General features: G+C 39.1%; 1 protein-coding gene and 1 long non-coding RNA gene across 2 annotated transcripts in view; both read right to left on the reverse strand.

Moving 5' to 3' along the window:
* Positions 1 to 12,984: 12,984 nt before the first annotated feature.
* LOC149499730 (uncharacterized) overlaps positions 12,985 to 24,770 on the reverse strand; it is a 255,114-nt gene continuing 243,328 nt past the window's right edge. Inside the window, exon 2 of the long non-coding RNA XR_016325541.1 lies at positions 12,985 to 13,618. This is a non-coding gene — a long non-coding RNA (uncharacterized LOC149499730). The remainder of the gene's footprint in view (positions 13,619 to 24,770) is intronic.
* On the reverse strand, positions 14,224 to 19,619 carry LOC114246848 (uncharacterized). Its single transcript, XM_028179563.2, has 4 exons — positions 17,814 to 19,619; positions 16,785 to 16,862; positions 15,456 to 15,606; positions 14,224 to 14,492 (listed from the first exon to the last, which is right to left on the reverse strand). Exons 1-4 carry the CDS (start codon positions 18,456 to 18,458, stop codon positions 14,317 to 14,319), a joined length of 1,050 nt encoding a protein of 349 aa, XP_028035364.2. The 5' UTR covers positions 18,459 to 19,619; the 3' UTR covers positions 14,224 to 14,316.

The raw sequence follows: 24,770 nt of genomic DNA on the forward strand, positions 1-24,770 counted from the left end.
ACATTTTGCGATAAAATGTATTAGTTAGAAAATTTTAAACTCAAATGGTCTATAACAGGTTTTCTATACTTAATATTATAAAGAGGAAAAATTTGTTTGTTTGTTTGTATTGAATAGGCTCCGAAACTACTGAACCGATTTGAAAAATTCTGAAAGCTACACTATTCCCGAGTGACATAGGCTATAATATTTTTTGGAAAAAATTAGAGATCCTTATTAAAACTCCAATAATGTAACCAAGGTGTAAAAAAATTACCTAAAATATTCTTTACATCGCGTGCCCTGCGAAAACTATTGATGATAGAATAAAATAATGTACTACGACTTTGTAGAACACATTATTATTTACAAAAAGTATTGCGACAACATATGTCTAACTATTATAGTTATGTCGTAATAAGTGTTCTTTTATTTAAAAAATAAAACAACGTCAAATATCATTGAAATTTTTGTTGACCCGAGCGGAGCCGGAGCGGGCCGCTAGTATCTTATAAACTTTAACCTGCGGTTGTGTTAACAGTTCTGAATTACAATTAATGTTATTAAAATGAATACATTTGGATAGGAGCATGAACCAGTTATACGCGATATATGTGGAGAAGCCAGAAGTACTGAATATATCTGTATTTGTGTTCCAATACTCCTCTAACCGACTTTTGACGACCAAACCCATAGCTAGGACGATGGCAAGATACGCGTAAAGTTCAGTTACAGTCGTATCTTGCCATCGAGTAATCCGGCCTCTTGGATGGATCATCACGGATATGAAATTGCCAATTTGTACTGAAAAATTGAAATTCGGTTTTTCTTTTCATTTAACATATTTATTTAATCAAAATATCTACCATTACTATCTATACATTGCGGCCATCTAATAGGAAGATCATTTATGTCTTTGTGATAGAACTCTGTTGATCTAGATTCTACAAACTGTGTGAAAGCATTTTGTACTACCTCTTGGGAAGAAAACTTTTTACCACGTAGAAAATTGTCCAAACCACGAAAAAAATTGTTGTCCATTGGAGCAAGATCTGGCGAATACGAAGGGTGACGAATGGTTTCTAATTGTAGTTCGTGTAGAGTTAAAACGGTTTCTCGTGCTGTATGAGGTCTCGCGTTATCATGGAGCAATAATGGTGAAGATCGATTCATGAGTCGGGGCTGCTTCACTGCAAGTTTTGCTATCATTGTTCGGAGCTCGGCACAGTAGATATCTGCCGTTACTGCTTGACCAGATCGGAGAAAGTTATATTCAATAACACCATGTTAAGACCACCAATCAGTTACCATTGCCTTTTTATTTGTAAGCTTTGCTTTAGGATACTGTTGCGGCGTTTGACCTGGGGTCAGCCAATGCGTTTTTCGCTTACGGTTCTCGTAAATAATATACTATTCATCACATATTAGAGTTCATCCATACTACCTGGAGCCACTGCGGTCATCCACAGTGCGTTTCCAGAGATCTTTTTTGCCACGTACCATCCGGCTATGGAATGAGCTCCCCTCCACGGTGTTTCCCGAGCGCTATGAAATGTCCTTCTTCAAACGAGGCTTGTGGAGAGTATTAAGCGGTAGACAGCGGCTTGGCTCTGCCCCTGGCATTGCTGAAGTCCATGGGCGACGGTAACCACTCACCATCAGGTGGGCCGTATGCTCGTCTGCCTACAAGGGCAATAAAAAAAAAAAAAAAAAAATATGTCACTATTCGATCCAATATTCCTTCATTTCTGTATCGATTCAACAAGGCAACACAAGTTTTAACACGCGTTTTTTCTGCAGGTTAGTCAAATCATTTTTCATTTATTTTATTTTATTGATTTGACGCAAATGAGCTTCGATCAATAATAGTGATCGAAGCAAATGAGTCAATATTGTTGGCAAGGTAACGTTAAATCATGCCGCTAATTCCTGGGTAGTTAGTTAGCTTCCACCATCTCTTGCAATTCATTGTTATTCACATGTGTATGCGGTCTTCCACGTGGTTCGTTCTTCAAATCAAAATTTCTATCACGAAAGCGTTTAAACCAAAATCGCACGGTGCGTTCATTAGCAATCCCCTCTCCAAACGCAACATCGATATTGCGGGCTTTTTGTGCAGCGTTAGTTCCGCGTCGGAACTCCTATGCAAAAATCACTCGAATTTTCGAAGTATCCATATTTTTTGCGTAAACTGAATAAAAAAAACAACTGAAATTCGATAATCGAATGCTGCACATTTTTTAAAAGAAGAACCTCCTAGGTACCATTTGAAAAAAGTTTCACTGAAAAATCTCAAACCATGAAGGTTCTATATCAATTCGAAGTACCTATTACATAAAAACGGCAACTTCATACTTTAACCCCTATTATTATGTATTGTGTATGTAAACAAGAATTAACTGGACTCATTGCTTCTTCTGACAAATATTTATTTTTACTTATTACTATATTTACTGCGAAGCAGATAACCATTCAAGTAAAACTGAGAATCCGAGTTTAGTCTGAAGGTGGGTAGAAAGCACTTGTCAATTGGTAAGCTATGGATAGTCTATTGGGAACAAAAAAATAATAATTTCAACTGAATCGTTGAGAACGATAAAGCGAATATCGAATCATTATCGAAATCATTAAGCATTATCGAATCGATGCTTCGAATTTTACGGTATTCGAATCGATTTACGGTGAAAAGTGCCATCGTTCTCGTTAAAACTGCGTTTTATCAGGATTCTACTTTATTATAAAAAATAAAGAGCGCCGAATAAAAATATATTCATCAAGTACCTTGCGTAATAACAATAGGTAGCAGTTTGGCCGAGCTCCTGGTCGTCCAATATTTGTTTTTTTGTTTATTGGTTAGATTGTTGGACGCTCTCACAGCCCATCTGGTTCTAAGTGGTTACTGGAGCCCATAGACATCTACAACGTAAATTAGCCACCCACATTGAGATATAAGTTCCAAGTTCTCAGTATAGTTACAACGGCTACCCCACCCTTCAAAGCGAAACGCATTACTGCTTCACGGTAGAAATAGGCAGGGTGGTGGTACCTACGCGTGCAGACTCACAATAAGTCATACCACCAGTAATTACGCAAATTATAATTTTGCGGGTTTGATTTTTATTACACGATGTTATTCCTTCACCGTGGAAGTCAACCGTGAACATTTGTTAAGTACGTATTTCATTAGAAAAATTGGTACCCGCCTGAGATTCGAGTACCGGTGCATCGCTCAACACGAATGCACTGGACGTCTTATCCTTTAGACCAAGACGACTTCGGTGAGCCATATGTTTGAAAAAATGTTGCACTTGTTTTTGAAGAGTATTGAAAATGTGTTTATTTTTTCAACAAGTGACACTTGACTCTATCACCCAAACACATGTTGTACCTATTTAAATTCTTACATCATTATACAATACGTAAAAAATTTAATAAGAAACTTATTACCAAATATAGTTTTCCGCCAGTATCTTCATCTGTGTGGACTACAGTTTCCATTGCATCTGTGGACACTACTAGTGCTTAGCAATGCCGTGAAAAGTAACCTATATCATTTCCCAGAGTCCAATCTACGGCCATGCCGAATTTCTTTAAAACATGTTCTGTGGTTTGTGTGTAAAACCCAACAAACATACAGCTATTGTTAAGTAACTTAAAAAAGTCGTCGTGGCTTAAAGGATAAGACGTCCGGCGCATTCGTATGTAGCGATGACCCGGTGTTCGAATCCCGCAGGCGGGTACCAATTTTGCTAATGAAATACGTACTCAACAAATGTTCACGATTGACTTCCACGGTGAAGGAATAACATCGTGTAATAAAAACCAAACCCGCAAAATTATAATTTGCATAATCACTGGTGGTAGGACCTCTTGTGAGTCCGCACGGGTAGGTACCACCATCCCGCCTATTTCCGCCGTGAAGCTGTAATGCGGTACGGTTCGAAGGGTGGGGTAGCCGTTGTAACTATACTGAGACCTTAGAACTTATATCTCGAGGTGGGTGGCGCATTTACGTTGTAGATGTCTATGGGCTCCAGTAACCACTTAACACCAGGTGAGCTGTGAGCTCGTCCATCTATCTAAGCAATAAAAAAAAAAAATTCTAAAATTAAACAGTATAAAAGTTCCGAAGCGTGCGCCAACCAACAAACAAACAGACAGAAGTTAGTATTACGTTTGTTGGTATTTGTACAATAGATACTAGCAAGATTTGAAATTAGCCTCAGTGCTAGTCCGTTATTTTTTTACTAGATATTTATTTTCATATTTTTTGTTATTTTTTTTAAACAAAATATAATCATAATTAATTTATTTATTATAAAAAAAAGAACACAATATTCCTAACCTAAAAGTACATGTTATTATCCGCAACATGCTTCGTCAAATTACAGAAATAAAGTTATCAGCAACATGCTTCGTCAAAAAGTACAATACTTACTTGCAGCTGCAAGCGTCGTCATAACTAACAAGTATTTACCTACCTTTCATAAGTAATTACCATTCGAGGAATGGTAATGAACAAATTCTAATTTTCCATCAAATTACGCAAAGAAATCCCGGCGACCAAAATATTACTTATTTACAAACACTTGTTCTCTTCAAAGGCATTATCAACGTTGTGATTCCTCATTAGCAGGCGTCAGATTAAGACGTTTCAGCGGGAATAAGTAAGACTAATTTCATCGCGTGCTAAATAAAAATTGAGCCCATTGAGTTTCTCGCCGAATCTTCTCAGTGGGTCGCGATTCCGAAGCGTTGGTAGATTCTGCGAAGCGCTGCTCTTACTATTTTTTTTTATTGCCTTTGTAGGCAGACGGGCATACGGCCCACCTGATGGTGAGTGGTTACCGTCGCCCATGGACTTCAGCAATGCCAGGGGCAGAGCCAAGCCGCTGCCTACCAAAGGGCTTACTTACTAGGGCTAGTGTTAGCAAATTCTCTCAGGTTGAGCCGGTAAGCGAACCTAACTGTCTGGGCGTAGATGGAATAGCCCTTTAGCCTTCCACTGAATAGTTAGGGGCAATAAAAAGTTTCAAAATTACTTCACGTACATTACTTTTGTGCTTCAATAATTTTATCACATACTTACAGCGTGAATTCAGGTCGAGAAAACGAACTAATTTATTTTCTCTATAAATTATGCCTCGTGAAATTTATTTATTTATCTCCCACTTTCTTATGCCACAACAAGGATATTAAAGTAGATACATTTATTATTCCACACGAAAACGGATGTCATTTTTTCTCTCTCACCTTTTATTTACCGAGGCATGTTTTCTTCCATTTCCGTATATGCGAGTCGTCTCAGGTTAATATTTAAATTGTAATGTTGCTTCCTAGTAATGTAAATTGTTTATTTTTGTCTTCATTGTTTCATTTCCTCTTAAATACGCGTGAGTTTGCAATTCGTTTCGTATGCACAGTAACAAAATAATTATAGCAAGCAGGTCATTATTAAAAGCGGACACAGTCAATTTTTTTATTGCTTAGATTGGTGGACGAGCTCAGTCCGCCTGGTGTTAAGTAGTTACTAGAGCCCATAGCCATCTACAACGTAAATGTGCCACCCACATTGAGATATAAGTTCGAAGATCTCAGTATAGTTACAACGGCTGCCCCACCCTTCAAACCAAACGCATTACCCGCGCGGACCCACAAGAGGTCCTACCACCAGTCTTTTCCGGTATTTGCCAGTCACATACTCCCTTAATTAAAAATTCTCTGTGAGATATAGTGACGAGCACACGAAAAGGCTATGAGGTTTCTGGCTGGTTTAACTAACTTCATAAACTTTGGATCCCAGAATGGACTAAATTTGATGACAATAAATGTCATCTTCCTTACCTCTTTGATGGAAGATCGGCGCAATATGCTTTAATGTTATATTTATCTCTAATTTTAGCCATACCCAAACCTTCACATTGGTGATATCTTCTATCTACAAAAGCGTTTTCGACTCAGTACCATATTTCTACTTGCAGTTTATTTTAACTTAACAATTTTTTATTCTATACGTTGTCAAGCAACGCAGTAGTAACACTTTAATTAATTTCTTGCTCCTGCTGAGTTTGTTTCGATATTTTTTCTCGGAACTGTGGCTTTTATTCGATTAGTTAATAGAATTTACTTTTTACTTGCAATAACTATGATATATAACATCTTATTTAAAGTCTAGACATACATTATTATACCCAAAGATATTTTTTATTATACATTTTTTTTTACGATTTTGTCAACGCAGTAATGGTCGTTTGTGTGATTAAGATTTCTTTTTTTTTGTCAGGAGGAAATCACCGGACTTCCACCCTCCACTGGGGATGGAGGGCGGGGCATGTCGGAGTTGAACCGACTAAAACCTCCTGTCGCTCAACAACCAGCATCTAAACCTCGCATGAGACAGAACTCATGAAAAGGCAAAGGGGGGAAAGTGAAGCGTTTAGTGCGGAGCACATCTCTCCCATCACCCTCCCCCTCGGAACGCCGGACCGGCGGTCGTCGGCGCCACGACCACCAATCCTCTCGGTCGGCAGGCTATCCGAAGCCCGCCTAGATGGCGCTGGTTAGAATGGTCTACTCTCGGAACACCCCGCTGGGTCAGAACCAGCGTGGGTTGAGGATAGCCGGCTTTCCATCACCCGGATGCTCTTGCATAAAACGCGTGCAGAGCAGCTTGCACGTCGTCTTCTTAGGTCCCCAGGCCGACATATGAGGGAGACCCGAAACACTTAGAGGGCCAGGGCTTGGGCGAAATCCGCCTCCCTAGCCCCCGCTCGATGGCGGCGGGCCTGCGCGTCTCTCACGCGCTCAGCCGCCTCCTTCTGCGAGATGGTGCACTCGCAGAAGTCGAGCATCGCCTTCCACGACTCGTCGTCACCGAGCATCGATGCCACAACACCCGGCAACGACAAGTCGTTTCCTATTTTTGCGACAAGGACACGGCGCCACCCCTCCCATGCGGGGCAGGCGACGAGCGTGTGCTCCGCCGTGTCCAAGTCGCAACCACAATGGTGGCACTCTGCCGTCGGCTCGGCTCCGGTCCGGTGCAGGAACTCACCGAAGCAACCATGCCCCGTGAGCAGCTGCGTGAGCCGGAAAGTGAGGCGTCCTCTGTCACGATTCACCCAATTCACAAGAACCGGGCGAATCGCCTCGACGGTCCTACGACCAGCCGAAGGATCGGCCAGCCGTCTGGACCATAACTCCAGCACGGACCGCCGAGATTGGGCCCTCCGCGCTCTGACCACACTGGGGCTGGGACGTGCCACGCCCCGTGCACGAAGGTCAGCCCGCCACTGATAGTCAGCGGCGAGCGCCTTGTATGATTAAGATGACTTTTTTTAGCTTCTTGCCAATTCGTCAAAGCTCTGTATTTGTAATCACTTTGATTATAGTACAATTAAATAAATAAATAAATAAGAAAGACCATTAGAATATTGTATTGAAATTATACTTTGTAAAACTCTTAGATCACATCATAAATAGACATAATCGTTTTATTTTAATTTAAATTTCGATCAAGAACAAAAGACTCGGAGTCAGAATTAGTAATTAGCGTACCCGCTACATTACGACACGGTGAACGAATAATTCACAATTATCCGAAATTTGTGACTTTAATTAACTGTCTAAATGCTAAATCATAATTAATGCTAAAAATTATAATACGAAAGTGAAATTTGTAAGTGATCAAAGTTGTAAAAATCTGATAATAAAATTGGTTCTTCATTAAAGTGATAATTAGCAGTGTTTTATAAATTTATTCAGTACAGTGGAAGGGTCTGAAGTATCATTTTAAACGAAAAACAAAATAAATTAGATTTATTTACAAAAGTGTTGGATTACATTTTTCATTAATTTGGCGTGCTGTCTGTACTTTGGAAAAGTGAGTTTTTAGCTCAATTATGCAAGCTACTGACCTATTGATCAATATTGGGATCGTGTTTAAACAATCTTCTTTAAGTGCGCAGTTTATTTTTCTAAAGATAATCTTGGACTTTAGCTCCATAATTCTTAAATAGGCCATTTTTGAAATACAATGTAGGCTAATTTTCATGAAATTTAAGTCAACAACCTCAGAAAGAGCATGCCTGTTCAAATAGAACGGGAAAATCTCATTTGAACCCGCCACGTCATCAAAGTTCACTCAATCGATACGCTTCTTCAAATGGTAATAGCAGTCTTCTTAATTTTCTAGAGCACAAAAAGACTACCCGATGAGAATTGATTACCATCTTTAGTGAGAGAAGTCCTGATCAAATAGAATCTTATCAGAAAGAATGTAATAAAAGATTAAGATTAATTGACTTTCCTCATGAACTCAGTAAATGCTGTGATGGTGTGTGTACTGAAGTAAATCACATAGCAGTTATAGATAAATTGTATACAGATATTGTAAATGCCCTAAGTGCAGCTGCATTGGACGGTCGGGAGGGCGCTGTAAAACGTGCTAGAAGAGTGGTAGTGGGCTGGAATAAGCATGTTGCCGAGGCTCACAGGGAAGCTAGGCAAAAGTTTTTGTTGTGGGTAGGGTACGGTAAACCTACTTCTGGGTATGCGTATAATGATATGTGTGAATCTAGAAAAGTTTTCAAGTCTAGACTAAAGTGGTGCCAAGATCATGAGGACCAAATAAAAATGGATATTCTAGCCTCACACCATTCTAAAAGTGATTTTCGTGGCTTTTGGAAACACACAAATAAATTAAAGAATAGGCCGACAATACCTGTGAGCGTCGGTGGCGTGAGTGAACCAGAACAAATTGCCAACATGTTCAAAGAACGCTTCTTTGTAAAATCTACTTTAGGACTCGCTGGGTCGGTGCTTGATATTGAACACGGCAGGGAAATTGGAGTGGCATTTACGTCTAAGGATGTTAAAAAGACAATTAGGTCAATGTCACGTGGTAAGTCTCCGGGACATGACGGGCTCAGCATTGAGCACCTGCGTTATGCGGGCGTGCACATCTCTAGGGTTCTCTCAATGCTGTATAACATTTGTGTGGGTCATAGTTATTTGCCAAGGGAAATGATACGAACAATAGTTGTACCAATAGCTAAAAATAAGACTGGAGACCTTGCAGATAGCAGTAACTATAGGCCTATCTCACTAGCTACTGTTATATCCAAAGTGTTGGACAGCATGCTTAACTTTAAACTAAATAAATATGTAAATCTTCATGATAACCAATTCGGATTCCGTTCAGGTTTGTCGACAGAGAGTGCAATCTTAAGTCTTAAGCATGCTGTCAAATACTACACGCGGCGAGGAACACCTGTTTATGCCTGCTTTCTTGATTTGTCCAAGGCGTTTGATTTGGTTTCCTATGACCTCTTGTGGAAAAAGTTGGAAAATATTAAACTACCCACGGAAATAAATAACATTCTAAAGTTTTGGTATGGGAACCAGATCAACAATGTGCGATGGGCTGGGGCTTTGTCTCTTCCGTATAGGTTGGAGTGCGGGGTGAGACAAGGCGGGTTGAGTTCGCCTACGCTCTTCAACCTGTATATGAATGAGCTGATCGGCGAGCTCAGTAGGACCAGGATTGGTTGTTTCATAGACGGGGTGTCCGTAAACAACATCAGCTACGCAGACGATATGGTGCTGCTGAGCGCGTCTATCTGTGGCCTAAGGCAACTTGTTTCTTTGTGTGAGGGATACGCCAAATCACACGGTTTGGTGTACAACTGTAAAAAGTCGGAGATCATGGTCTTTGAGACCAGGGGTGGGACGCATGATAAAATACCTCCCGTAGTACTCAACGGAACGCCATTGACAAGAGTTTATAAATTTAAATATCTCGGCCATGTGTTGACCCCTGATCTCAAAGATGATGAAGATATTGAACGAGAGCGGAGAGCGTTGTCGGTTAGAGCAAACATGATAGCTCGCAGGTTTGCACGGTGTTCACTTAAAGTCAAGGTCACCCTCTTTAGGGCCTACTGTACTAACTTTTACACGTGCAGCTTGTGGGCTGGATATACTCAAAGATCGTACAATGCTCTCCGTGTTCAATACAATAACGCGTTTAGGGTGCTGGTGGTGGTGCTGCCCCGCTTTTGTAGCGCATCAGGGATGTTTGCAGACGCGCACATAGATTGTTTTTACGCTACCATGCGTAAGAGGTGTGCATCTCTGGTAAACAGAGTGAGGGCCAGCTCCAACAGTATCCTGAGCATGATCGCAAGCAGGCTGGACTGTATATACATGGGTCGCTGTGGTGCCATCTCCCATGGGATGTTACCACAGTAATTCATTGTGATCTAAATATAACTTATAACATAGGTCAAGTTTTATTAACAATTTATATGAGTCATGGATACTTGAAATAAAAACATTATTATTATTATTATTATTATTATTATTGGTACGACGGCAGTCAAACTCCAATAAATGGGCCATAGAGCGGTACATTCTCGAACTCTACGAATTTACAAGCATTATCAAAAGTAAGCACAAGTGTAAACAAATTATTATCTTGTATCCTATAAGTTAAGTTAAACTCAATAAGCTTTAATGAAAACAGAAGTTCAGTAAACACAATAGAAAGTTCCGCTGTGCGCGTACCAATGTTGAGTTTGTTGGGAACAAGTGTCGCCGGAATTGTGTAGGCTATGCATGGCTTAACTCGGCCTAAAGCTTCGATCACACTGGTATTATTATGGCATAAAGACGAGGTCTGCGCGCGACCGCATAGTCGCAAGCATACATCAACCATTCATGCAATCTATATATATAAAAATGAATTGCTGTTCGTTAGTCTCGCTAAAACTCGACAACGGCTGGACCGATTTGACTAATTTTGGTCTAGAATTATTTGTGGTAGCCCAGAGAAGGTTTAAAAGGTAGAGAAATATGAAAATGCTCGAAATTAAATAATAATAACAATTTTGTTTTTCCTTTGATGTGTACCCCGTCGGATGGATTCCTTTTGTTTGTTTTAAGTTTATTTTATACAAAAGTTTAGGTATTTTACTTATCGATTGAGACACTACGAAGTCTGCCGGGTCAGCTAGTTTTATTAAAAAAATATCGAATTCTATTTTCATAATCACTCATTCGGTTATTTTATTGTGTTTTGTTTTCACCAAATTTATATATTTTTCATCAATATGGACACGAGAACATATCCGTCGCTGTACCAATTCCGCACATACGGCTCAGAAGGTTGATGACGTATATGGAGAGAACACTACAAATAAACGCACGGCTCATTATTGGTTTGAATACTGATATGGAACTATTGATCTACAAAATGAACTCCGTGGTCGCCCGAAAACTAAAGTCAAGGCAACAGTGGAAGCTGACGATACTAAATCTACTGTTGAATTAGCAGAAGTTATCAAGGTTAACATTAAAAACTGATTTTAATTCTTGGCAGGGAAAAAAAGGTCTTTGAAGAGTTTCTTAGCTCCCGCACGCCTGAATTCTAGGAGAAGAGCATTGAAAACTTACCACCGTGTTGGCAGCGGGCGCGGAAGTCCCATTCTCGGCGGTCCGTGCTCGAATCGTGGTCGAGGCGGTTGGCCAACCCCACGTGGGGTCTACGGACCGTCGAGGCGGTTTACCCAGTCTTTTATGACTGGGTGAATCGTGGCCGAGGACGCCTCACCTTCCGTCTGGTGCAGGTGCTGACTGGGCACGGATGCTTCGGAAAGTACCTGCACCGGATAGGAGCTGAGCCGACGACGAGGTGCCACCATTGTGGACACGACCTGGACACGGCGGAGCATACGCTCGCTGTCTGCCCCGCTTGGGAGGTGCAGCGCCGTGTCCTTGTCGCAAAGATAGGACCAGACTTGTCGCTGCCTGGCGTCGTGGCGTCGATGCTTGGCGGCGACGAGTCTTGGAAGGCTATGCTCGACTTCTGCGAGTGCACCATCTCGCAGAAGGAGGCGGCGGGGCGAGTGAGGCAAAGCTCTCCTCACTACGCAGAAACCCGCCGCCGCCGAGCAGGGGGTCGGGACCGAGATCCCGTCCGTAACCCGGCCCCCTAAGGGCTTCGGGCTCCACCCGCTTTGTGCGGGGAGGAACCTAGGCGTGGGGCGGCGTGGTAGGTCGCGTTCCCCCGACCGCTCCGGGGGAAGGTGTAGCGCGGCGCTATCAATCGGGCTCTTGGCCCGTCGACCGAGGGAACTGGCGGTCGTGTTGCTGGCGGCCGCCGGTCCGGCGTCTGGGGGACGGCGGGATGGATGTAATGTGCACTGCGTAAACCCTGTCCCGCCGTCTCAATAGCTCCGACTGGGTTCCCACCCGGTCCGGGGTAGGGCGCCGGCTGTGAGTGGCAGGAGTTTTTAGTGAGGTTCGACTCCCACATACCCCACCTGCCGTGCGGGTGGGGATCCGGCGATTTTCTCCTGTGGAAAAAAAAAAAAAAAAAACCGTGTTGGCAGAACATTGGCTCTGAATCAAGTGAATATATTGATTGACATATTTTTTTTTTTTATTGCTTAGATGGATGGACGAGCTCACATCCCACTTGATGTTAAGTGGTTACTGGAGCTCATAGACATCTACAACGTAAATGCGCCACCCACCTTGAGATATAAGTTCTAAGGTCTCAGTATAGTTACAACGGCTACCCCACCCTTCGAACCGAAACGCATTACTGCTTCACGGCGGAAATAGGCGGGGTGGTGGTATCTACCCGTGCGGACACCCAAGAGGTCCTACCACCAGCGATTACGCAAATTATAATTTTGCGGGTTTGATTTTTATTACACGATGTTATTCCTTCGCCGTGGAAGTAAATCGTGAACATTTGTTAAGTACGTATTTCATTAGAAAAATTGGTACCCGCCTGCGGGATTCGAACACCGTTGCATCGCTACATACGAACGCACCGGACGTTTTATCCTTTAGGCCACGACGACTTCTTTGTACTAAACGACACTATCGTAGGTAAACTTTAATACACATATATAATCTTTAAGATTCTGCCATTAAGGATACGTTTGTGTTGATTTGTCTTAAGACTCAGAAGTTTTGTAAAATCAAACAAACCGCACAGTTTAAAACACTATCAATTTATTTACGGCATAGAATAAGCACATATTATATGAAGGTGAAGAGTGTGAATACAATAATAATGAAAAAAATTACTGGGCACAAACGACACACGGTCATCCGTCCCCAAATTAGGAACCCCTATAGTATGGATACCTGAGACTGATATACATACTAATATACGTATAAATATATACATGTATAAGTATTAATCATCCAGAGAAAGAGCAAACAAACCTGTTCATCACACCAATGTTTGTCCGATGTGGGAATCGAACCCACGACCCTCGGCGCAAGAGTCGCGTGTGCTAATTACTGCACCACCGAGTCAGTTGAAGATATATATATATATTACAAAGCGACAGGAATTACATACAATTAGTTTAGAGGATTAATTTCGGGTTAAAGATATTCTTTATTCTTTTTTTTTTTTTTATTGCTTAGATGAGTGGACGAGCTCACAGTCCACCTGGTGTTAAGTGGTTACTGGAGCCCATAGACATCTACAACGTAAATGCGCCACCCACCTTGAGATATAAGTTCTAAGGTCTCAATTATAGTTACAACGGCTGCCCCACCCTTCAAACCGAAACGCATTACTGCTTCACGGCAGAAATAGGCAGGGTGGTGGTACCTACCCGTGCGGACTCACAAGAGGTCCTACCACCAGTAATTACGCAAATTATAATTCTGCGGGTTTCATTTTTATTACACGATGTTATTCCTTCACCGTGGAAATCAATCGTGAACATTTGTTGAGTACGTATTTCATTAGAAAAATTGGTACCCACCTGCGGGATTCGAACACCGGTGCATCGCTCAACACGAATGCACCGGACGTCTTATCCGTTAGGCCACGACGACTTCAAAAGAATTATATAAATTCACTTAAATGAGAACATTAAAATAGTTATAATTAATTCAGATCGTGCAGTATATTTTATGACAATAATTTATAGTAACAACATGCGGTGCTATGACAATTATTTAACAAAAACTATAAAGATTATTTTGTATTAATATAATAATTAATATAATAATTTTGTATTAATAAAAGCACAGGCGTCGCATATGAAGTCGAGCGGCTAAATTATCAGTGAGGTCCGATAGAAACGTCAACATAGATATTTATTTTTGCAGTAAAAACAGCTTTGCTTACTTGGAAGTATTTCCAAATTAGAATCGTTTGTCCGTTTTATTATAATTAGTTTTATATTAGAATATACAAAATTTTCTATTTCTAACTTTTACAATGTATTTAATGATTTTTAGTAGATAACAATTTATCGCATGTCACATCTCAAATAAGACGAACTATTACATTAATTCCACTCAATATATGTTATTATTCTTTATTTGTAAGACAGCAATGATGGTTGTTACGGCAAACGAAACAAAACTCAATATATTCCTGACGTTCAAAGACAGAACCCTCCACAGAGTACATTCTATAGTCTGGGACTTAACGAACTGAAACAGCTTCTCTACTTCGTTGCGTTGTTTCATATCTGTAAATAAATGAGTAATAATTAAGATCATTCACAGCGTGAAACGAAACGCACATCCTCATTATTTTTTTATATTATCTGTGGCTTTTTCACTCGATCACAATTTTGGCGCCTTTTTCTTATAAATTTTCAAAAATTTTATCTAATTATTATTGTCGAGCTAAAATATACAACCTAAGGTTTACGTTACAAAAAGGCAAGATGGTGGTAGCTATCCGTGCGAGTTTACAATACACTCCACCACCAATAAAACTACTACTTTTTAAGTTAAATTAATACACACCAGATACGAATACATAAGTGCTATACTATAAACCAGTGATTCTCAACCTTTTATTTGTTGCGGCACATATTTAACGATTTTAAAATTTGGCGGCACACAAAGAAAAAGATTTAAACTATTTACTTTCTAAAACATTGCATAAAACGTTTATAAAAAACCATTAAATATACTAAATAAACTAATATATGCTTTAATAATATTTAAACGTTTAAAAAGGGATTAATTACAAGCTAATAATAAAAAAAAAATATTTGATATAATTTAATAATATTAACATCAATAAATATTGGCAAAATTTGGCGGCACACTTTTGAAATTTCGCGGCACACAAAAGTGCCGCGGAACAATGGTTGAGAATCACTGCTATAAACCATGAAATTTTCGATTTTATTTATTTATTGCTTAGATGGTTGGACGAGCTCACGGCCCACCTGATGTTAAGTGGTTACCGGAGCCCACAGACATCTACAACGTAAATGCCGCCGTTCTAAGGTCTCAGTATAATAGAACAGTACAACGGCGGCCCCGCCCTTCAAACAGAAACACATTATTGCTTCAGGGCAGAAATAGGTAAGGTGTGGACTCACAAGAAAGTTCTACCACCAGTAAATTTGTCTATTAGTCGTGGGTTAAACAAAGTGTATTCGCGTAAGTTTAAAATAAATAAATGAAAAACTAACTTTTAGTCTTCATTCGTTTTTCGACGATCAGTATTTTGATCCGCTGTAGATCCACATTGATCAAATCAAACAAAACTGAGGAAACGACGAAGAAAAGGTGCGTATAGAATGTTTCGATCGCGTAGACCGCCAATTTTTCTACAATCGGTCCCTGAAACGTAACATATATGTATAAGATCGAAGACATGCAGGATTCTACGAAGTCGCAGGATTGCGCATCACTCCCAAGGAAGTATCTTTTATTATGGCGCTGCAATTTTATAGAATATTTTTGCAAGTGTATTGGGTTTTCTGGGTCGATACTTCGAGTAACGTTCAATATTGGGGTCATCTGGAAAGCAAGGTATAGCTTGTTTCTAAAATGTTGGGAGTGCTTAACGGAGTGAAGTGGTTCATCATAATATCTGTGAATAAAGATATAAAGGAATAATAAAGACAGTCCATAAAGAGTTTTGCTTTACATAGTATCAGTCGGGCCTGATGATTTCTACTTTTCACATTTATTAATTGGGGCCCCTAATTCTTCTTCTTGCTTCGGTTTCCTCAATACTGAGGGTCGTGACCACCTCCTCGCAACAAGAGTTTATTACGGACCATTCCACGCCATTTGCCTCTATCTGCCCCTAATAAATAGCTGCAAATACTTTTTTGGACTTCATATAGAAGAGGGTCGTTCGGAATGTCGGTAATCCTTAAATTACTTTGGAATCACTAGATCTATGGAGGGAATTCGGTTTGGTTAGTATTTTCTTATGTTCTGCTAGAGAACTCTGAGGAATTGATTGAGATGATCCCGTTATCTCTATTTTACCAATGCTCTAAACGCGACCGAGCCGCACCAGGGGTCTAAAAATTCATCCAATCCACTTAGAACTGCTGCAGTTCTTGCCTTGCAGGTGTGCCACACAGTTCTGAAACGAATTCCTCTCCACCTGTTTCATGAGCGCTTTGAAATGTCTTTAAACAAAGTTTAAAAGGAAGTGGTAAACAGCAAGTGATGTTTATGAGCGAAAGGGACCACACCAAAATGAAAGCTAGTCTGTCTTCGAAAGCAGTGAAAAATATATATTCTAAATCACTAAATATCCCTTAAATAACTCTTACTTTGATCTACGAGAAGTCCAAAAATCCAGTGTCAAAAAATTGTAGTGTGCTTGTATATTAGTCCCAATACTTAAACGCGTACATAGGTGGACCAATTTTGAAAAAAAACACAGCTTGATTTAATATTAACAACTATATAAACTACCATTGAAAAATAAAAAAATCATAAGCGTGTTACCGGAAATGTGTTATGAAAGAAAATTAATAAAATTGTTCTTTACTTACAGAATCTTTTATTTTATTGAGCATGAGAAAGGTCTCCAAAATCAGTTTTGGTGTTGAGCAGAGCAAAAAGACGGTTAACTGGAAAAAATAACTGAGTAACCACAAGGGTAATCATAGAAGACGCGAGCACGAAATATTATAGCTCATCTAAGTAATTGTCAGAGCTACCGTTGCTCGTGGACATCCACAAGGCCAAGGATACGGAAAGGCCGTTGTCTATCTCTGAAGATTCTTTTCAAATGTCATTCCAATAAGAATATATTGTTGTAGAAGTCAAAGATCACCGTGGAAGAACTGTAAATAATAACAGTGGTTCAATGTGGAAAATAGAAAATTATTTTCATCATTATCATCATGATTAGCCCAGTCGTCCACTGCTGAACATAGGTCTCTTCCAGTTTATACCACTGATTTCGGTCTTCCTCACTTTCCTCCGGCTTTCCTCACTTATTTCTCGCCAGTGACCTATTGCAAGTCATCGCACCAGCTAGCCGGGGGCCTTCCACACACATTATGTTTGCCGGTGAGCGGTCGCCACTCAAGAAACTGTCTGTTCCAGCGATCTTCGGTTCTATGGCATAAATGTCCAGCCCACTGCCACTTCAGCTTTCCGACTGTCTGAACTTTATCAATCACTTCTATGTTGAATAACCTCATCCCTGATTTTATCCTTGAGAGTAACTTCGAGCATGGTTCTTCTATGGGTTACTGAGCTACCTTGAGCTCCTAAACTAGCCGTACTGTGAGTGTTCACGTCTCAGCTCCGAACGTCATAATCGATGGGACGCACTGATTGAAATCTTATTATTTTTGAAAACATGATACTAGCCATAGCTTATTCCAGTTCTAGGTAATTTTCTTTCTAGTAACCGAACTTTGTGGCTTAATGAGACTATATTAACCAAAACAAGCCCTTGAAAAATATAAACAACAGAAATGAGGTCGGAAATCAAGACAATCATTGATTAATACTTTTGTTTCCGATTCAGTCCTGTAACCACATAATAATTATCAATATTATTGACTCACCAACTGCTTAGATGGGTGTTCGGTCTTTTTAAAACCGTCAACCAGTGTCTCGTACATTTGGATAAACTTTTTAGTACTGTACTTCCCGGTCTGACCGTGATCGATACCAAAGTCCTCTAAGGTCCTACGAATTATTCTCGCGCGGCAGAACAACAAAGCAAAAACAAATACCGGTGGAATCCTACCCAATACGGTGAAATTCCAAAGTAAATTATGCAATAAGCTATCCCATGACCAGAAATTAAAGGACTTAGACAAACAGAAAGTGACCATATTCATAATTTTTAACACAGCAAGGAATGGAATCAAAATTGCAAGATAGATATTGAGTTTCTTATAAATTCTAGAGTGTGGCTCAAAGTCGATTATTCTGCTGCTACTATAGTAATCCATAAGGTACATATTCTTCGAGTGCAAAGACATAAACACATAGATGGAATATTCTAAGTACAAAGACCACTTTGCAGTGTGATTTGAGAAGCTACAGTACAAATGATGGAGAACTAAATAGAAAAACAGAAAGAAGATACAGTAGGCTTTAGCGACGGTCTTTAATCTCCTCGGTATTTCCATTTCGTAGTAATATCCACATAAAAAACGAAGGAATAGAACAAGTTTTATATTGGTAACGTATTTTGGCTTCATGATATCAAAATAGTATGGGCGTATGGACGAAAACAGTGCTTTTATTCAGGACTTAATTCATAAAATTTCAATTTGATAATGTGGAAACTATAACCACATACTTTGTGAGTTTGATTGTAGTAGAATATATATCTTGTGTATTAAGATTATCCGAATCAGGAAACCTCCCAGCAACTATCGCCAGACACTATGTCAAAAGTCATATCAGCTGGTTTTGTAGATGAATAATAGAGAATAAAACTATATCAGGAAAGCCCCTTAAGGGTCTTGGAATAAACTGTAAAAATTTAAACTATAAGACAAAAGGTTCCGATGCTTTCCAGGTACATCATTTTTTCCAAGGAACTTTAGACAAGTACTTAACGAAGCAAGCTATTTGCAAATTCAAAAATTATATCATACAGTCAATTGCTGCTTACACATTTCCACTAGCACGCAGAGCTATATTTATTGTTACAGCCAACTTATTTAGAATGATCAATAGTTTCCTTTCATAGCAATTATGGGTTAGACGTGTTATTAAAGGTTGTTAGAAATACGTAATGGAATTGTATCTAATAACTTTAACCGACTGTGACAAATAACCTGGAAGAGTTATACAATTATTTCTTAGTGCTTATGAAAGCTAGTGAATGGCGTACGTAATTTAAAACAAGACCATGGTTCCCGCCAAGTCTGAAAATGATTCCTTGTATGATTGAAAGATTACTGGTGGCCCGAAGGCCTTTCCAGTTTCACCAAGACAGGCGGGCGAGCAAAGTCTCAGCCAGGAGGGTTGGGATTTAATAACAGCTGCCTATCAGCTGATAGCTGCGAGGGAGACCTAGCAGCTCAAGGGCAGTTATTTCACGAATGCATCAGCTACCGGATCAGAATCGCGATAGGCTGATAATATCAGGCCAGAAACTTAGCAGGGTTGATGCATGGGTTATGTCCTAATTCTGTTCCCAGTGTTAGAGCAAAAGGCGTCTTATGCAAGGGTTATTGAATCTGATGGATCAGTTGATGGGTCAGATCATGGATGGTTATCGGATTGAATTAAAGCTGTCGTACAGTTGTAGTTGACGCTTAATAAATTGTTTTTCACACAGCATCAAAGCAACAAAGTTTACACGCGGGGGATTTGAACAATGTTCGTGTTTTTTTTCATACGTGAAAGTGAATACATAATATTTAATCATTTTCGGGTTAGAATTCAACTTTTTATCGTTTTATTAGGTACATACTAAGCACACACACATTTTAAAACATTTTTCATTCACCAAACAGCGCGTAAAATCCACATTTCACAGGATGTCTTCAAGCTAAGGAAATAGGTTACGCTGCTATACAATTACTTGAAAAGTCTTATTTAATTTCAATGTCTTTTCAAAGCTATCTTGTCTTATTCTTTTAAGGACTGAGCAATTGGCTGATCTTTTATACCCTTGTAATCCTTTGTGTTATTCCTCTACATTCTATTCTGTATACATATCACACCTCTTCCATGAGTTTTGTAGCAGTGTTGTCTTTTATATATCTTTTGTCTATTGTCCATTATTTTTTTTATTAGCTGTCATACTCACCAACAATGTGAGGTTTAGTTTGTAATTCTTGCAAACAGAGGTCTGGTCTTTACTTAGGTTCATTTGGTGTATGTACCCTCAATACTTGACGTACACCCAAACTACAGTCCACCAATCGGGAATTTTTCGTCTCGTTTGAGGAATAAATAAATAATTGAGGTTAAATACGCCTAGCTCCAAAGTAAAGACAGCCTGACAGGTATCAGAAACACATATCGCACCCTTAAAACATAAATGGCACTATACAAAAAATGCTATTTTTTAGTTAAGTATAGTGTCAAAATGCGTAAGACGAAACGCGCCTAATGCAAAGACCCCTGTAGCTCTAATGTGCTTAATTTTCGCTAGATGTTGCTAGTGTCACTTATGAATTTGTAACAACTTGCACGGTCGATAATTAATAAACCGGCACTATGCCAGATCGCGACAAGTCACCGGAGGGATCCCTTGTCGAGGTGAGTAAAAAACTGGCACATTTCGTTAAGTGTCACTTAATAAATAAATATATTTTCGAATATTTACAGTGAGTAAGTGCATAAGTGGCAGTTTGAGTTTAACGTCAGTTATTGAATAACTTTAATTAGGATTTTGTTTTCTGTCTTCTACAAGTCAAAGATAAATTGTTTGAATTTTACCATCTCTGAGCTTGCAAGACATAATACTGAATGTTTTTTTCTGGGACGAATCGCAAGGTAACCGTGGAGCAAATGAAATAGGCAGTTGTGTCTTGAAATACTTGCAAAAAAATCTTCTTTAGCTGACAAAAACATAGATTTGTTTTCTATTCTGATAACTGCTGCGGCCAGCAGAAAAATCAATTCATCATCGGTATGTACATCTTGCATAGATGTACATACCGATGATGTGCACTTAACTGAAAAGTAACATCTATAACACACAAGTTTTAAATCCGTGGACACACACAGAACGAAGGAGATGCAGCACATTCAACGATTGAGCAACAAATAAAAATAATACTTAAATCTGGACCCATTTATGTGCCTTCCCAGTACGTAACCGACATCAGAAGTGCAAAAAAACATGGCACACCATTCAAAGTAAACGAAATGGCTTATAACGATTTCATTGACATCAAACAACTGCCCGTTCCTAGACTGAACAAAAGCGTTGAAAGTGAGCTTGTAAAGGTGTCTGATATAAAAGTCATCAAAGTGGTGAAAGTTGAAGATAATAAGGTAAAATTTTGTTACAAAACATCCTCCGTTGATGATTTCAAAGAACTTAACCTGGGATCTAAAAGAGCCAGTGCAAGGAACCAGATGACTGAAGAATTGCAACATCTGTATAACCAAAAGTGAGATTTATCCGAAAGAAAGAAGAGTGACGTGAAAAGCCTTCTAGATGCTGGTTTGATACCCAACTTTTACAATTCCTACTTTGACAGAGTTTTGAACTAGGTGGGTCCAACCATTAAAAATGAAGTTGATGAATTATTATTTGTAAGAAGAGGTTTTTGATAGGTGTTTTTTTGTGATCTATTTTACGGATTTTTGTGCGGAAATGTTTTTAAGTTACTGTCACTTTATTAATATTTTTCTCGGTTCTAGAACTTGATGTTTAAAGACCGAATTGCTAAAAGACGACAGGTTCTTACATAATTCAGTTTTAAATTCAGTTTTACAAGATTTTATAGGATGTACCTACCTACATGATGTTGATACAATATTTTTTATAATTACTTACGGTTTTTTGTGAAAAACAATATTTTTAAGTTCAGTACCTACTGTAAGTTATAATAAATAATATTTTTGCTGACTCTTGTGATTAAGCCTTTAATACGCTTATTTATACGTAACTTTTACAGTTCCTACTTTGAAAGACTTTTAACCTTGGTATTTAATTTGGAATACCTCTATTAATTTGTATTGATTAGTAAGTAGTAAGAACAAGATTCTAATATAATGTTAATTATGATAAAATTACGAATTTTATTCAAACACAAATCCTAAGTTTCTGTTTTTTTGACAATACCTTTGTCTAGATTTAGACAGATTTTTTATTATGATTATTTGCGGTAGTTTTGACCTAAAACTGTGAGCGTGTGTCAAATAAATAGTATTCTTTAATATTTCAGTAATTATATTGTTTTATTTGTCTCTTTTTTATCATTACAATGTAGGTAAAATAACGACTTAGAGGTCATTAAGCAAAAATTATTGAATAACTATCAAACTATAACCGACACTATACAAAACTTTTTTTTTAAATGCTTCTCCATTGATAAATAATCAATAATTTTATGGTACGCCACTGGATTCTGAAACAGCGTTAGATAAACTGTTATTTTAAGCCGATCACGAAGCTTTATTTACATTTTTTATGTTCCATATCACCCATACAATACTTAAAAAAACTTAAAACGGCCATACTGTAAAATGAACATTTTCGTATAGTGTCATTTATATTTTAAGGGTGCGATATGTATACGGATATAAATACCTTTGTATGTACTTTGCAGTCCACAGACGTCCACAACTGCATATAGGCATATCTGGATATAGGCCTCGCCACTTTTATATATTTAATAAAAAAAAAAGTATTGCTCAGATGGGTGAACGAACTCACGGCCCACCTGATGTTAAGTGGTTACCGGAGCACATAGATCTACAACGAAAAAGCCGCCACCCGCCTTGAAATATGAGTTCTAACTCTGAGGTCTCACTTTTAGCTACGGCTGCCCCGCCCTTCAAACCGAAACGCATTACTGCTTCACGGCAGAAATCGGCAGGGTGGTAGTATCTACCTGTGTGGACTATTTATATACATATATTAAACGCTCAAAGAACAAAAGACCTGTTCCGCACACGAATGTTTGCCCGATTGCCATAACCCTCGACCCAACATTAAGGGGCATTAAACATCGAATCAGACAAAAATTAAATATTTATTCAATACCTTTACTGGTGCCAGACTATAACCAGACTATAACCTTAGGCTATTTTAGGTTTCATAATATTAATGGCTTGATCATCCGTATGCACACATTAGGCATGTACTTATTTACTTTAGAAAATCGGTATTTTCTTTTCAAGTCTACTTTTCAAGAGATCGATTCACATACTAGCAGTAAGACGCTTTTTGGATTCACAAGTGTAGTAGGGTAAGCCCATCTATAAGCAGGTCGTGAATAAATGAGCATCAGTGGAAAAGCCTATTTAAAACTAGGCCGTGAATAAATGAGCATCAGTGGAAATAACTCAATAGTGACACTTCCATTAAGTTAACGTCCGCGTTTTTCAATGTGACGGTACAGGCAATAACAAAAAGCTAAGAGTTCCCGCTGCGTGGAAATTAATTTTCCTTTTGTGTCGCCTGTACCGCGTTTACTTGACGATTACTTCGTTGTTCAAATTTGAGAAACAACATGTATCAACAATGTATTTTTAAAACGCTTATGTTGGCTAAATTGATTGACTCAAATGGGATTTCACCCATGCTATTAACATTTAGTAGTCGTCGTGGCCTAACGGATAAGACGTCCGGTGCATTCGTGTTGAAGCGATGCACCGGTGTTCGAATCCCGCAGGCGGGTACCAATTTTTCTAATGAAATACGTACTCAACAAATGTTCACGATTGACTTCCACGGTGAAGGAATAACATCGTGTAATAAAAATGAAACCCGCAAAATTATAATTTGCGTAATTACTGGTGGTAGGACCTCTTGTGAGTCCGCGCGGGTGGGTACCACCACCCTGCCTATTTCTGCCGTGAAGCAGTAATGCGTTTCGGCTTGAAGGGTGGGGCAGCCGTTGTAACTATACTTGAGACCTTAGAACTTGTATCTCAAGGTGGGTGGCGCATTTACGTTGTGGATGTCTATGGGCTCCAGTAACCACTTAACACCAGGTGGGCTGTGAGCACGTCTACCCATCTAAGCGATAAAAAAAAAAAGTAACAGTGTCAAGCGTTATTAAAATACTAGCAACCACTTGAAATACTTATGAAATCAGTTTACGAATGCCCATATTTTAATTTTTCGGTTCACGTCGAGTTCGTTATTTCGGGTCCATGGACATCACAACATAAATTTTGCTTCCCATTATGGGTTTTGAGTTGGAAATCTTAATTAAGTGATAGTAAAATTAAATAACCATAACGATTGAAACATAGGTCTCAACTGAAAGTGAGTAACGAAATGGATAGGAACTTTAATGCGTATTCAGTCCAGGGCCAGTCAAGGACCAGAAAGCTCTGACACCGGTTCCAAGAAGAGCCACATAGAACCAAAAGGACCTCAGCGTCGCTTATCACAAATTTTCTTTTTTTTTTTGTTAACTTTCTGGTGGTAGGACTTCTTCTGAGTACGCGCGGGTGGGTACCACCACTCTGTCTATTTTTGCCGTGAGGCAGTAATGCGTTTTAGTTTGAAGTGTGGGGCAGCCGTTGTAACTATACTTGAGACCTTAGAACTTATATCTCAATGTTAGTGGCGCATTTACTTTGTGGATGTCTATGGACTCCAGTAACTTCTTAACACCAGGTGGCCGTGAGCTCGTCCACCCATCTAAGCAATAAAAAAAAACTTTCGAACTAATTTACGATGGTTCATTTCATGAATAATCTAAAAACAATATACCCTACAAATAAAAAACGGTTGCTGTCTCTATGCCGAGCACCGTCTTGAATAAATGTTAAAACCGATTCCGGAAACTTACGAATAGTTAAACATCAGAATACTTAGCTTAATTAATTCATGTCCCATGTTCAAGTTAACGAATACTTAA

Source organism: Bombyx mandarina, chromosome 28 (assembly GCF_030267445.1).
Source record: "Bombyx mandarina strain Sakado chromosome 28, ASM3026744v2".
Taxonomy (NCBI): Eukaryota; Metazoa; Arthropoda; class Insecta; order Lepidoptera; family Bombycidae; genus Bombyx; species Bombyx mandarina.